At 36.7% G+C, this 16384-nt stretch overlaps 1 protein-coding gene across 5 annotated transcripts in view; it reads left to right on the top strand.

Moving 5' to 3' along the window:
• Positions 1-16384, top strand: part of LOC109687857 (NBPF family member NBPF6-like protein) — a 480343-nt gene that overhangs the window by 108646 nt on the left and 355313 nt on the right. For 2 of the 5 annotated variants that reach the window (XM_074050471.1, XM_074050472.1), the window contains 4 exons: positions 8714-8781; positions 9932-10084; positions 12905-13181; positions 15801-16013. The exons of the other annotated variants lie outside the window; for them this stretch is intronic. In XM_074050471.1, the coding sequence (XP_073906572.1) occupies positions 13154-13181; positions 15801-16013 (241 nt within the window). In that variant the 5' untranslated portion in view covers positions 8714-8781; positions 9932-10084; positions 12905-13153. The remainder of the gene's footprint in view (positions 1-8713; positions 8782-9931; positions 10085-12904; positions 13182-15800; positions 16014-16384) is intronic. 5 annotated transcript variants of the gene reach the window in all.

Raw genomic sequence — 16384 nt, 5'->3', positions numbered from 1 at the left:
GCTTGTTGGACAGGCACTCTACTGCCATGCCTCTGGTTCTCGTGTCCTGCACGAGCTTCTCCTATAAACTTTAACTGGGGGCAATGGGAGATGCTGAAAAGACAACAGACAGAAGACCAAATATGGATAAAGCTGGGACCAGGTAGGCTGGGCACTCAGATGGAGACACACCAGCCCCCTCCACCTCTAGTGAGTTTATTATATACAGTCACAACACGAGGTGGAGAAGCATTTCTTGAGGGAGGGGATGTGACATTGTAATCCTTGGGAACAGAAGGAACCTGTGACAGCTTCTCTCTGAATGTAAACATCTTAGGAAAAAGCAGTTGTACTGCATCTTGTCCACTTCTACAGCTGAAGCTGTGCCAACTCAAGCATGAAATTTGTTGGGCATAGCTATGCTTGTTCCCTCTGCAGTTTGGGGCTGTGCCAAACTCAAACATGCACTTATTTGATACACCTGTCAGCTCTCTACATATGGTTATTTTGGAGATAGGATTTCACTTTTTTCCCAGGTTGACCTGGACTTCAATCCTATTTTGCAGTTCCCACCATATCTGGTATGATCAACACATGCCACCATACTCATCTTTTTTTCTGTTAAGTTGAGGTCTTGCAAACTCTTTTGCCCAGGATGACCTCAAACCATGATGCTCCTAATTTCATCTTCCCAATTACCTAGGATTACAGGTGTGAACCACCAGTACCTGGCTGACTTCTTTATGGTTGAATAATACTCCATTGTGTATATATACCACACTTTTTTGTCTGTTGGTTTCTTGGTATGCACCTGAGCTTATTCCACAGTTTGCTTGTTGTGACTAGTGCTGCTATAAACATAGTTGTGCATGCATCTCTCTTGTATGTTGATGTACATTCCTGTGGATATATGCCCAAGAGTGACATATAGGGTCAAAGGTAGGTCTGTGTTTAGTTTTTCTGATGAACCTCCATACTGATTTCCATTGTGGTTCACTAGTTTCCATTACCATTAATAGTGTATAAAGGTTACTTTTTTCCTGTATCCTCACCATTATTTGTTGTTTTTTGTTTTCTTGGTGATTGCTATTCTGACTGAGGTAAGATGGGATTTCAATATATTTTTGATTTGCATTTCCTTTCTGTCTAAGAATTTTTAACATTCCTTCATGTATTTATTATCTATTTTTACTTCTGAGAACTATTCAATAGATTTGATTTGAGCTCTTTGTTCTTGATATTAATCCTTTATATGTTCATAACTGGTAAAGATTCTCTTCCATTCTGTGGCTTTTCTGTTATTCTGGTATTAGAGACCAAGTCAGAAAATAATTACCTATGCCTATATCTTCCATTGTTTTTTTCTGTCATGGTTTCAATGTTTGTCTGTGCGAGAATAATATAGAAATCTTAAATTGACTGAAACTACCATAAGAAAGGGACAAAGGTAGAATGAAGAAAATTAGAGGAGATAAGCCAGTTGGGGTTATAATACATATATACATGGAAATATCACAAGGAAACTCCCTATGTAACTACCTTTATCTCAAACAAACTAAAATGTCATGGTTTTTGTTTTACCTTTTCTCTTTTTTCTTCTATAAAATCAGAGAACAGGAAATAAGGTGCAAAAACCTGTGCATACATGTATGAAAATACAAAAATGATACCCATTGAAACTACACCAGGAATCAAGGAAGGGAGGGATGGAGGAGTATGGTAAAGGAGGTCAATTCATGGGTGATATATTTGATACATTGTAAGAACCTGTATAAATACCACAGTGTAGCCCCACCCATCCCAATAATAAAGGAAGAAAAGAAGATCTTTGATTCATTTTTAAAATATTTTTTACAGGGTGAGAGATTGTCATGTAGTTTCAGGCTTCTATGTAGATAACTAGTTTTCTCACCATCATTTGTTGAAAAGGTGATATTTTTGTGAACGTATGTTTTTGGCTCCTTTGTCAAAGCATCAGATGGCTGTAGCTATGTGGGCTTATTTTGGATCTGTTCTATTGGTCTTTATGTCTGTTTTTTTTCCAGGATTATGCTGTTTTTGTTACTATGGGTCTGTTGTATAATAAAATCGAATATTGTGAAACTTCCAACATTACTCTTTTTATTCCAGATTACATTTGCTATTCAGGGTCTTTCATGTTTCCATTTAAAGTTTAGGATTGATTTTTCTATTTCTGTGAAGAATGACATTGGAATTTGGATAAGAATTGCACTGAACCTGTAAATTGCTTTAAATCATATAGCCATTTTCTAGTATTAATTCTTCCAATCCATGAACATGGCCGTCTTTCCATCTTCTGTTTTGTATAATGTCTTTCTTCAAGGTTTTATAGTTTTGAATATAACAGTTCACCATCTCTAATTTGACTTCTTCCTTTCCTATTTAAATCCCTTTCATTTCATGCTGTTGCCTGATTACTCTAGCTAGCAATTCCATCACTATATTAAAGAAAAGTGGGGAGAATGAACACACCCCTCATCTTGTTCCTGACTTTAGAGGAAATTGTTTCAGTTTTTCCCCAGTTAATATGATATTGGATATGTTTGTCCCATGTTGCCTTAAATTCATGTGAGGTACATCATTTGATTTCTAGTTGCTTTAGGACGTTTATCATGAAAGGATGTTGAATTTCCTTAAGGCCTTTTTCTGCATCTATTGAGATGATTGTGTGATTTTTTGGGGGGGGCTTGATTCTATCTGTGTGCTATATTACATTTATTGATTTGCTGTCTTGAACCATTCTTGCATTCCTGGAATGAAACCAACTTGATGATCTTTCTAATGTATTGTTGAATTGGGTTTGGAATATTTTGTAGGGAAATTCTGCATCTATGTTCACCAAGGAAATTGGTATATTTCTTTTCTTGTTTCCTTACTGGGTTTTAGTATCATGGCAATACTTGCTTCATAGAATAAGTTTGATAGTGTTGCTATCTTTTCTGTTTTATGGAATAGATCGATAGGTGTTCTTTTTTAAAGGCTTGAATCATCAGGTTATTTATTTGAGATCTGTCTTTTTATTTCTTTATTTTTTTTATGTCGACACCCATAGCTATATTCTTTCCTCTTAGCACCATCTTTGCTGTATCCCAGAGGTTCTGGTAAATTGTGTTTTTATTTTCATGTTCTTCTAGGCTTTTTTTTTCAACCCTTATATCTTCAATGACACACTGGTCATTCAACCATGTACTATTCAGTCTCCATGTGTTTGAATATTTTCTGTAGAATATTTTGCTGTTGATACCTAGTATTACTCTGTTGTGTCCTAGTAGAATATGGGGAGTTATTTCAGTTTTCTTATATTTGTTAAGATTTGGTTTATATCCTAAAATATCTGTTTTAGAGAAAATTCTATAGGCTACTGAGAGGAATGTGTACTGTGCAGCTGCTGGAAAAATATTCTGTACTTGTCTGTTAAGTACATTTGGTCTATATATGAGTTTATTGATTATTTTGTCTTGATGACCTGTATATTGGTGAGAGTGCCTATATATTGGTATTGATGTATATATTGCAATACCTATATTTTAGTATTGACTTCTCCATTATTATTGTGTTGGAATCTATCTGTGCTTGTATGTCTGGTAGTGTTTATTTAATGAACTTGGATGTGACAACATGATGTATTATGTTAATGATTATCTCCTCTATATAGATAATTATCTCCTCTAGACTCAGTTTGAATTAAAGTCTGTTTTATCAGATATGAATATTGATACTTCTGTCTTTTTTTGAACATTTGCTTTGAAAATCTTTTTCTATCCTATCTCCCTAAGTGTATGTTTGACTTTGTCAGTGAGATGCATTTCTTGTAGGCAACATATGGGTGGTCTTGCATTTTCAATGCAACCCATGATTGTATGTATTTTGATTGGAGAATTGAGACCATTACCATTCAATGTTAATATTGAAAATTATATATTGTTTCCTCTTATTTTATTGTTTTTAAGATATTTGCTTCTTTCCTAGTCCTCATTTTCTAGTCTATGTGTCTAGTGGTGTTGATTCTTTTCTGGTTGTGTGTATTTTCCTCTTTTGTGTATATGACTTCTGTAATTGTCTTCTGTAATGCTGGTTTAGTGGCCATGAGTACTTATTAATTTAGTTTTGGCTTACTGGGCTTTGAGAAATAAAGACTTTACATATACTAAAAAAATTCATGACCACTAAGACAGTATTGCAGAAGATACTTAAAAGGAACCCTACACACAAATGAGGAAGAAACATAGTCACAATCTTGAGAGCTCAGGAATGAGTAAATTTCATGAGAGGCATGTATGAACAAATGAGAATTAGGACAGTATAAAACATGTTTAACTCAGAAAACCAACAAACTGCTAACACGAGTAAGAGAGAAAGAAAATAACAAATATTACTTAAGTTAACCGGAAAAAAAACCACTTTGTAAATGGTACAGTATACCCACACCTAGCCACAACATTAAAAAAATTGAGAGAAAAACCAAAAAACAATAAAAATCGTAGGCATCAGCAAATACCACTCAATAATAACCGTAAGTATAAATGATTGTAACCCTAATTAAAGACACAGACTAGTTGAGTGAATTAAAAATCATTTGTTTTTTTTTTCTTTTCATTTCTGAAAAACACATAACTTGCTAGCAAGGATACACACAGAGTGAAATTTAAAGAAACCAAATTAATCAAAAGAGATAAAGAAGGAAACTACATATTAATAAAGGGAACAATCTGGCAAGAGAGTATAAGAAATATCAATGTATATGCACTGAACTTTGGTTGATCAATTTCATAAAACAAACACTACTAGATATAAAGGGACAGACAGTTCCTGGTATGGTAACAGTGGGTGACTTTAGTTGCCCCACTCTCATTAGCAGATTTTCCAGACAAAAATCAAGAAACTTTGATGGTAAACTGCCTTATATTTGAAATGAACTTAATAGATGGAATATTCTGCTGCAGAGTACACATTCTTCTCAGCATGTCATGATTCTCATCTTTTTGTCCAAAATAGATTACATTTTCAGTCATGAAGTAAGTCTTCAAAGATGAAACACAACAGTGAAATAATTTTATGTATTCATAATGGAATAAAATTAGAAATGAGTAGAATATAAACTGTGTAAACACAATGAGATTTGAACAATACACTTTTGAATGTTTAGCAGGTTATTGAAAAAATCTGGGAGGAAGTTTAATAAAATTCCTCAAATCTAATGAAACTGAAAACACAAGTTACAAGGTCCTTTGGGACACGTGACAGACAGTTCCAAAAGGGATGTTTTAGCTAACGAAATCAAAGGGATCTCAAATAAATGATCTATTGATGCTCATTAAGGTCTTACAAAAGTAAGAACAAACCAAACCCCAAATTACTACACAGAAAGAAATAACAAAGGACTGGGTAGAAATTAATGAAATGAGACCAAAAGAATAATACAAAGAATCAACAGAACAAAGAGTTAGTTCTTTGAGAAGATATACAAGATTGACAAGCTATACCTATACCTAAGGAAAGAAAGAGAAGGCAAGATTAATGAGATTACAGATGGAAAAGTGGATATTACAACAGTAATACTGAAATCCAAAGCATTATTTGGGAACATTTTGAAATTTTACATTCCAATAAATTGAAAATCAAGAAGAAATGGATAATTTTTAGACATGTCTGACCTACCAGTATTGAACCAAAAAGATATAAGTAAATAAATTGCAATAAGATCAAACCATTAATAGTTTCCCCAAAAGAAAAGCCAGACAATGAATGGATTCACTGCTGAATTCTATCATCTCCTAAAAGAACTAACACCAATGCTTTTCAAACTATTCTATAAAACAGAAAGGGATGAAACACTTGCAAACTCATCCTGTAGACAGTTATTAATTACCCTGTTACTAAAACTGCATAAGAACACAACAAACATCTATAAACCATTTTCCTCAATGATCATAAATGCAGAAATCCTCCATGAAATACTTGCAAGCCAAATTCAACAACACTAAAAGAACACATTAATAAGAACATATACCACAAAACAAGTTGGTGTTACTTCAGGGATGCAAGTATAGCTCAACATGTGCAAACCAATAAACAAAATACAGCATATAAATAGCAACAAGGGTAAAAATCACAAGATTATCTCGATAGATGTAGAAAAAGCCTTTGACAAAATTCAATATCCCTTCATGATAAAAGCCCCACCAAAATTAGGAATGGAAGGATCAAATGTCAATATAATAACAATGATATGCCACACTCTATGGCTAACATTACATGGAATGGTGAAAAACTTAAAATTTTTTCCATGGGCATTCATTTACACCACTATCATTCAATACAGTGTTTGAAATCTTACATCAATAAAGCAGGAGAATGAACTAAAAGGGATACAAAACGACAGGAAGAAGTCAGTTTATCCCTACTTTCAGACTGTATAATCCTATACTTAAAATGCAGTAAGGACTGCACCATTTCTTAGATATGATAAATGCTCTCAACAGTGTAGCAGCATACAAAGTCAGTAGCTTTTCTATATACCAGTAACAAACAAGCTGAGAAGAGAATCAGAACAATGGTATTCACTATAATTTTCAGTAAAAACAAGAAACCTTAGGAATAAACCTAACCAAGAAAGTGAAAGAACTGTATACTAAAGAGTATAAAACTATGGGATAATTTACAAGTTTTCATTTCAATTGTACATGAGTGATTTCTTTTCTCTCATGAGCTTTCTGAGGGCATCTGTGGACATAAGTGACATGTCACATATTTCTCTGGGTATTTGTTAAGAAAATGTTTACCCAAAAACAGGTCTAACTAATAAGCTTATTTAAGAATAGGTATGTTCTCAAACAGTATTGCATATGTATTTAATATTCTCTTTAAAAGCTTGTTATTCAAAGGAATATTGTGATAAAGTCTTTACTATAGAAAAGTAATGGGTGTTTCTTATGTTAGATTTACTTTAAGTAGGAAATATCTGTTTTATAAAGTTCGGTGTTTAACTGTAGTATATTAAAAGTACACAGTTGTTTCTAGTTTATTGTATTAATTCAAAAAGAACACAATTTTGCTCATGCTCGCAGGTATAAGAACATCTGTCAGCAAAGTAGATACTAAAGTTAAGTATATTTATTGTTATCTTTTAGCATAACAGATTGCTAAAATGGAATATTATGTTTATAACAAACATCTAATTATTACAAAACAAACTATTTCTACTTTACATGCAGTGTTAAACTTGGCATTCTTGCTTGAACTACTTGAAAGTTCTATAGCCATGTACCAACAAATGCTGGGTGGAAAAGTCTTTTTATCACTGCCTACTGGTCATATTTTTCTGTAATTGAAGAACATTTTTGTCTTATGACTTAAACACAAGTGTAGACATGGAATTATAATAGGTGTTACAGATGTAAATAATGAAGAAATTGATAATGAAAGTAGGCGCTAAAGGAAAATGCTCATGTACCTTCATCAAGTTACCATATCACTTCTCTTATTTTTTTGCTAGTTATTCCTTTGCTGTATTTACATTAATCTTGTTTCCTAGATATCTTCTCATTTTGTTTTGCTTAAATGGATTTAGTTTTTTGCATGATTTTTCACTGACAAAATCAAAATCTTTGTTGTAACAAATATTCTTTTGTGCTCTTACATTTTAATATAGAAGCCTTTTCTTATCAATATGTAGTATCAACAGCATAAATTAAATGGGCTTAGTTCCTTTCAGTTTTGTGTCATTAAAATCCCTGTTTTTTTTGTTTGTTTTTGTTGGTACTGGGATTTGAAATCAGTTTCTTGTGGTTGCTAGGCAGGCACTCTACCACTTGAGCCATGCTCCCAGCCTGTTTATACCCTTTTTTAAATGATCTCCTTTATATTAGTTACAATTGAACATTGTTACAATGAATGCTAATTTCTTATGGTTTCAACAAGAGATTGGTGGTTTCATATGAATTCTTTTACCTATTCAAGTGAGATTTTTCGAGTAAATGATTAATTTTAGAAGAAATATTTCTTTTCCTCATTAACGCATTCTTATCAGGTCACTCTTAAATAATCTGAATATGAAATTGTTTGAGAAATGATAGAAGTAAGATATCAATTAAGAAGAATAAAAATTTTTTAACCGCAGGAAAGAAAATTGAGAAGACTTTTGGAGATACTGTTTAGTTCACATCCAGTTGTGTTATATTTGAAATAATTATAACTGTCCTTTCCTTTGAAACAAGTGCTATTCTTTCACTAAGGATTGGTGTTTGAAGAATGGTAGATGGATCATGGGTAGCATTTCTTTAGTAAGGCTTTTTGTTTCTGTAGCATCACTTAGAATTTCATTACTGTTCTTTTATTTTTTACATGAAGACATACAATTTTCCTTGTATCTAAAGTATTAGAAATGTTTTTTTTCTATTTTATTTTATTTTTATTATTGTTTTGCTGGGGGTACATTATGATAGTTACAAAAGTTCTCACAATATGAATTCACCCCCCCATCGTTCTCCTTTCTCCCCCTCCCCCATTCTTTGGATAGTTTCTAAAAGTCTCATTTATCCATTTACAAACATTTAGAAGATACATGATAAGCCATATTTTATATGAATTAGGCATCATGAAAGGCCTTTGTAGATTGCTGTGTATGGCAGGATCACTGGGCCAACAAAATTACAATATTTTCAATTTAACAATGGGCTTATTGGATGTAATCCTGTTTTGTATTTATATTCAGATGACCTAGGACCTTGTTGAGAAGATGATTTACCGCTGCACTGAAGTCTAATCTTTGCTGTGAATCAGGTGACCCTATGAGAGTGGGATGGTTTTTCTATCTTTAAGACACTACAATAATATCTTAATTTATATCACTTTTTGGTATATCTTGATATCTGGCCATAGTCATCTACCTTTATTGTTACTCTTTAAGATTGCTTTCACTATTCCTCACCTTTTGCATTTCTGTATATATCAGCTTGTCAGTTTTTACAACAAAATGTTAGCATTTTCATTTGATTGTATTGACATCTTTACTATATTAAATTTTTAAATTCATATACTTGGTATATCTATTTAGGATTACTTTTGTAATTTTCTGCATAGAAAATTAGCTATCTTTTTATTTATTCTCAAACTGTTATTTGATGTTCTTATATTTTCTATTTTCATGTAGATAGAAATATAATCAGTGTTTATATTGAACTTTTAAATATTAATCTTGCTACTTGTCTATTAATTCTATTAGTTTATAGATTTTTAAACAAATTTTCTTTTAGTTAGTAATATCTTCTGAGACTGACAGTTGTAGTTAATATTTCCTTGCTTTATTGTTTTGTTTTGGTGGTTCTGGAGTTTGGACTTCGGGGTTATACTTTGAGCCACTCTGCCAACCCTTTTCTGGGTGCTTTTTTGAAATAAGGAATCACAAACTATTTGCCCTGGCTACTTTGTAAATTTTTTTAAATCAAATTAAAGAGCTACTTCTGGTTTGCTAAGAGTTTTTTTTTGTCATAAACTTATGCTGAATTTTGCATCCTTTTTGACAGTATGATGTTTTTATTTGTTTCCTAATTTACAGGATTACATTAATTAATATCTGAATGTTAAACTCCCATTCACTCTTCAATCTACTCCTATTCCCTTCTTGCTTTCATTTTTTTTTACTTCCCTCACTATGGCTCATGTGATTGTCACCAGTGGATTTTTTAATTTTAACCTTGATTATTTCTTCATGTCCTAGTTGGCCATTTAACATTCCACTTGAACATTCTCTCCTTGAAATGATCCACTGAGTTTATGTTGGTGTTCTTTCTTTGTTCTCTTTCTACTTCCTTATTCTCTCTGTTAGTAGTTCTTCTTCCCCTTCTAACTTTTAAAGACTCTTTCTGATGCTCAAAGACAAAGATGAATGCAAAATCAAGGCCAAGATGCCAAACTTTTCTCTTCCTTTTAGGTAATCATGTACCCAATTAAGGAGTTGATGCTTTTCATCAAAAGCAGTTTAAGCACCTGTCACAGGATGACCCTGAAGACCCTCGGGTTCTGCAAGGCTTCCCAGTACCTGCCAAGGAGAGAGATATGGAACCCCTTCCCGATTGAGAAAAATGTAATGGTTCCCTGCCTAACCCTCTTGTGACTATGTGGGCGTGGTGTCCAGTACCCCCCATGGGCTGCCAAGAGCATCAAAACAATTTAAGAAAATGTCACAGCCAAGAGGAGCTCAAGTAGGACCATGATGACCAAATGTAATGTGCTAGGGAAAAGCCATTCGGAACAACTAAGTAAATCTGAATAAAGTATGAACTTATCTTTAAGTTCACTGATTAAGAAAAATGCAGCACATCAATTTAAGATGTTAATAAAGAGAAAGTAGACATAGGATCTTTGGGAGGTCTGCACAGTCTTCCTGATAATTTGCATGAATCCAACTGTTCTAAAACTGAAAGTTTATTTAAACACGAGTTTTGTGCATGAGGATTTTTAAATCAAATTGATAATGGCAGAGTTGTTCTGGAATTAATATGTTTGAGTGGCACATTCCTAACTTCTAAATTTTATTTCATTCATTCAACAGAAATTTCCAAAGTCCTTCTGTAATAAAACAGTATATTAGGTGCTGGAAAATACAATTCTGCCACTTTATTCTGAAGGTGCATTGCTTAGTATGAGGAATGGAGACATGCGTTTGGCAGCAGGTCTGGGGTCACTGACTGAACTGAACTACACATCTCTCCTCTATGACAATAAGCACACGTTTCAGTTCTTTTTCAAGTCATTGAAGTGTCAACCAAAACCTTCCATTCCTTCCAACCACTTGATTGGGTTTATCACTGTATCAATGCATTGCTTTACCAAAGAGTGTGAGGGTCGGGGGGGCATGACTCGAGTGTAGAGCTCCTTTCTAGAAAACAGATGCAGTCAGAATTGCTTCATAATCCATGGACAAGATGGAAGAAATTAGGATGTGGGAGGGAAAAGGTAAGACTCATCAAATGACATACCTAGAAAGTCAAGAAATTGCATGGGTGAGCCAGAATTCGCCATTAAATTATTTTTTCTGTAAACTGGGTTTGTCATCCATATGCCTACTGGCATGTCTTGTTAGAAAGCTAACATCACTCAAAAATGTTCATTAAAAGCATGATCAGAGCAGGAATTAAATCTGGATCTTCTCTGTACTAGCTGTCATAGCAGACCTTCTCATAGATTAATGTAACCTTGTTAAAATGCAGATTTTAATTCTGTACAGAAAGGATGGGTTGGGGTGCTCAGATTCTGGATTCCTGACAAGCTCCCAGGTGACATGAATGATGCCCTCTGTAACACATGCTGGGTGACAAAGGTTTCTAGTGGGGACCTAGGCATACATATAATACAAAGTATAAACTTGTAAATATTAGTTCCATGAATTATCACGAAATCCTGGATCCTTCCTAACCCTAGAATTGCCTTGTCCATTTTATAAATCTTTACTGTTCTTTCAAATGCTTTTGTTGTTGCCTTGTTTCTTGAATTTAATGTTGAGTTGCTCATTGCAAGTGCTATTTCTTAGCCTAGAAGAGCATTATCCTCCTTTTGTGAGACTAACATTTAGTCAATTTGTGGAGGTTCATCTAATTAAGCCATCTCCATTGTTCCCTGGGACCCACTCTGCCTGCTCCTTCCCTTGTCCCCAAGGCAAAGTTTTAACCTATAGCAAGGACAGTATTCGTCCCTTTGTCCTGCAGCAGGCAGTCCATTTATTCCCTTCATTTATTAACCTACCTCTCTGGGTCTCCTGTCACAGTCTTGGCTGAGAAAACATTTTGGCATTCCTGAGGTGGCCCAGGAAACCAGGAGACAGGAGCAGGTGCTCTGGGGACCTCACATGGGACCATGTAGCCAAGATACACAAATGGCACCTAAAATGCAAAGTGGCAGTGCCTAGAGAGGCAGGCCACAGTGGCGTGCATCCATCAGGGGCTGGCCAAAAATGGGACATCTGGGGCTCAATGGGGTGGGTTCAGTGTTGTGGACCTTGTGACCTTGTTGGTTGAATAGCCATCGTGCCAGTGTCCCAGGGAGCTTGGAGTACAAGGGCTGAGGTGAGAAGGGTACAGGGATCCCTGGAGCTGGCTCCCTGAGCAGGACAGTGGGGTGGTCTGGTGCTCTGAGCACCTCTGCAGGCCAAGAGGAAGGGAAGGATGGTGGGAGGGGACCCAGGCAGCTGTCTGCAGTGGGGACTCCCTTCCTGATGTAGCATAGCCTCCTGCTAGTGTCGTTCCTGTGAAGGTGACCAGAGCCGCTGGTGGGGGAGACCACCAGTGAGCACTTCCATGGAGCACCATGGTGACAAGGCTGCTAACTCAGGGGGCGATGTGGCCATGCCAAGGGCAAGGAGCAAAGACCATGGTGGGGACCAGGGATGACCCCAGCATCTTCATCCTGCCAAATGTCAGGGTAATATCCCTGCTCCCACGTCTAGGTCCCTCCACTCACGACTTGGTCCCCGCCCCAGGTACTATGTCCTCGTGCCATGACGTGGTCCTGGCACCCATGATGCTCTTCACCCTGAATGTTCCTAAAGTGGTTTCTGGGATGGATGTATCAGGTGGCATGTGCCCTCCTCTTGCCACCTCAAAATAGGACCTAGGGAGGCAGAGTTCTTGCTTTTCTGGGCTCTGACTCCTCCAGGGCCACAGTTGAGAACATGTGCACTGGACACATCCTGGCCACCAGCCCAGCCTGGGTTCTGATCTTGTGCAGAGTGCTCTCTGTTACCCTGGATCATTTCTTCACCTCTGCCTCTGGTGGCTTGGTGCATGTCTTTGCTGACAACGTCTTACCTGTACATCATCTTTGATCTTCCAAAAGGGCCTCACATGGATCCTCATTTTGCATGAAAGCAAAATGAAGGGCAAGATGCCAAACTTTTCTCCTGTTTTAGGTAATTCATGTGCCCAAGTAAATCAATGCTTTTCAGCAAAAGCAGTTCAAGCACCTGTTACAGTATGACTCTGAAGACCCTCGGTTTCCACAAGGCTTTGTACTATCTGACAAGGAGGAAGATATTGAAACACTGCCCAATTGAGAAAACTATTACTACATGGGCATGGTGTCCAATACACCCTAGGCTGCTGGTGCCAGAGGTACCAAGCAGAGAGCATGGAAAGAACACAAGGCAATACTCACCACCATGAAATTAAGTCTGCAGGAAGAAACAGGTATGCTCCTCTTTGCTGCCTACAAGTGGTTGAGGAAGCAGCGTAGGATTCAGAATGTGGATACTGTAGTCTCAAATGTGGGTGCAGAGATAATTGAAAAGTGGAAGAAAGCCTGGGTCATAGACCCTCGACCTTCAGCAGCTACTCATTTGTTCTGGAAATTTCTGGGCACCACAGAGCCTCCCAAACCCACCTACACACATCTCAGTATCAGAGTAATCAGACACTTGTAACTCCTGAGTGGAGAGTTGACACGGTTTCCCCTTAGACATTAGATTGTTACACTATGCAAGTTCACTGGATGTTGTAGTTGGATATGAGGTACAACTCTGTCAAAGGTTATGTGCTGAAGGCTTGACCCCCAGCTGGTGGCACTATTCAGAGATGATTGATAGGATCGTAAGGACAACTGAGAAAATGAGGTGGCTCAGGGCATCACTCCCTCTCTGCCTACCCCTCTCACCCCAATCTCAGCTTCTCTGTCACCAGACCCTATTGTACCCTACACTCATACCCTTGATCATCTGTTACTGGAATTCAACCACAAGTCAACAGCATTAAGTTAATTCACTCACATAATCTATTGAGCAATGATGGGCCCTGTTTGGTTCAATATGTGGGACCAATGAAATAGCATATTTATAAGTCTTTCCAAAATAGATTCTCACAGCATGTACTCAAGGTTATATAGATAACCATTTTAATCATGCTATAAGCTTGGGAAGCACTCTTGTGGAGCTAGGATGTAATTCATAAGTAACACACATATTAACTGGTGTTCAGTGACATTAAAAAACAAAAATATGTGGTGTGTGGTTGCATATGGAAGAAGGTGGAGACAGTAGGATCATGAGTTTGAGGTCAGCCTGGACTACAGAAGGAGATCCTGTGTCAAAAATCTAAAAAACAGCTGGGTGCTGGTGGCTCACACCTTGCTATCTTAGCTACTTGATAGTCTGAGATCAGGAAGCTCATGGTTTGAGGCTATCCTAAACAAATACTTCCAGAAACTCCATCTCCAAATAAGCAGACAAAATGAGCTGCAGGTGTGGCCCAAGCATTTGAGCGCTCCTACTTTGCAACAATCAATCAATCAATAAAACAAAAACAAAGCAAAAAAAAAAACCAAGAAAACAAAATATAAATGAAGCCAAAACAGCCCAACATAGAGGAGTAGATTAAGAAGTAGAAATGGCACACTTGGCTTGGGTTTGAGGAAAAACCAAGATCTGCCCCAATGACAGAAAAGAAACCAACATAGAAATGTAATGTATAGAGATGTGACTCAAGCAGTAGAGCTAAACCCAAGCCCAGTGTTCAAATCTCTATTCATATATATATAATATAAATATGAAATATATATATATGTACATGTATATTTTCCAAAAGCAGACTATGGAGAAAAAAATAGGGTGGTTGATACATGAATGAATATAGATATCTTAAACTGGCCAGGGCCACCATGGGAAGGGGACAAGGGAGGAGTGAAGAAGACAGGTATAAATGAACCAATTGGGGATGTAATACATATATGCATGGAAATAATAAAAGGAAACTCCCCATGTAGCTATCCTTATCTCAAACTAGCAGAAATGTCATGTTTCTCTTTTCATCTATTATGGATTTTCTTCTACAAAAACTGAGAATAGGAGGGTGGACTGGAGGTGGGGGTTGGCACCAGTGAGAAGGGGTGAGGTGGCATGGAATGGATACAATGTAAATACTGTATACACATATGTGTAAATGCAAAAACAATACCTGTTGAAATTGTTTCAGGAATCAGAAACAGAGCAGTGAGGGGGTGAATTCAAGTATGAATGATAAGAACCTTTATAAATGCTACAATGTTCCCCCACCCCTCACAATATAAAAATAATAAATAAATAAGTGAAACCTGGAGTGATAAAGCACAGAAAAAATTTTAATCACTAGTAATTTATTCTCTTAGCATCATACATATCTCTCTGTTCTACATGTTTTAGCCCAGTTAGGTATAAGGGGAGAATATTCACACAACACATGACACTTGTACATCAGCAAAGTTTTACAGTTTTCATTTGACAAAAAGCCTTTTAATACATGCTCTAATGTTAAAGAAATGGGCATCTGGGTAGCTGTGAAGAAAGTTTAACTCCTTGTAAGCCATTTCTTCTTTGATTTGATTTTGGCCATACACAAGAATAAGCAATGAGGCTTAGTTTCTTAGGAAAGAGAGGTGGCACAAGAGCACACAGCTATTGAAACTAGCAGATGACCAGAAAGCACTCAACAGTAACTTCCACTGAGATCAGATACCTGTTATGTTTCAAACTAGGCTGACAGTTGGGAGACAGAAGACATTCTATGACACCCTCCACATTCTAATTCTGTTACTGTTGCTCCAGGACATTACCTGGCAGTCTGGGCCCTACCTCCCTCTCTCCTTGTGGAGTTTGAGCTACAGGTAGTGCCTTTGGATGTGAATTCTGGCATCCTGACCCTTCTTTACAGGGTTAAGGACTCTCAAGTGGGGTGTTGATCAACTTTCTTTCAACAGTAAGTTAATAGTTACAGTTACTGTCATCCTTCAGAACTGATGACACCTGTTTGAGTTCATGTGTTTGGGTTTCTTCTCCACAGTCCCTGGCTTGGATTCTTCTGCCACAAACACCATCATGGCAGGATCTTCCAGCCCTTTTTCTGCTTCAAGGGCAGATATGAACATCCTAGAAATGAACAAGAAATTGTGCTTTCAGCTTGAGGAGACAAAACAGCAGCTCCGAGACTTCAAAGAGAAGTTTCTTATATCTGAAGCCACTGTGTATTCCCTGGCCAACCAGCTGTGGAAATACAGTAAGTTTTGTAGGTTGATAGTCACTCAAGTGGTGAATGAGCACGTGTTTTCTCTATGAGAAATGAAATGTCTCCCCAACTTGATTCTTCACTTCCCTTTATCAAATAAATGTCATCCTTCCCATATTCCTAGAAACATAAAGATGAAATTTCTCCCTGAATTTGCTGAGGGTAGACAAATGGTGACACAAAGGATCACAAAGTGTACAGGGTGGGACTAGGGTTAAAATCCTAGTTACTGATATCTGATTAAGGGAGAGAATTGCCTGCTTTTCTCAAGAACTGGTTAAAACATATTTCTTGGGCCATGTCAGATCCTGCAAACATAACATCAGTGTTGAGACCAACACAGAGGCCTGGCCCTCACCAGC

This window comes from Castor canadensis, chromosome 12 (assembly GCF_047511655.1).
Source record: "Castor canadensis chromosome 12, mCasCan1.hap1v2, whole genome shotgun sequence".
In the NCBI taxonomy this organism is placed as follows: Eukaryota; Metazoa; Chordata; class Mammalia; order Rodentia; family Castoridae; genus Castor; species Castor canadensis.
The sequence above is the reverse complement of the archived record's forward strand: the minus strand, read 5'-3'. Positions and strand labels throughout refer to the sequence as shown.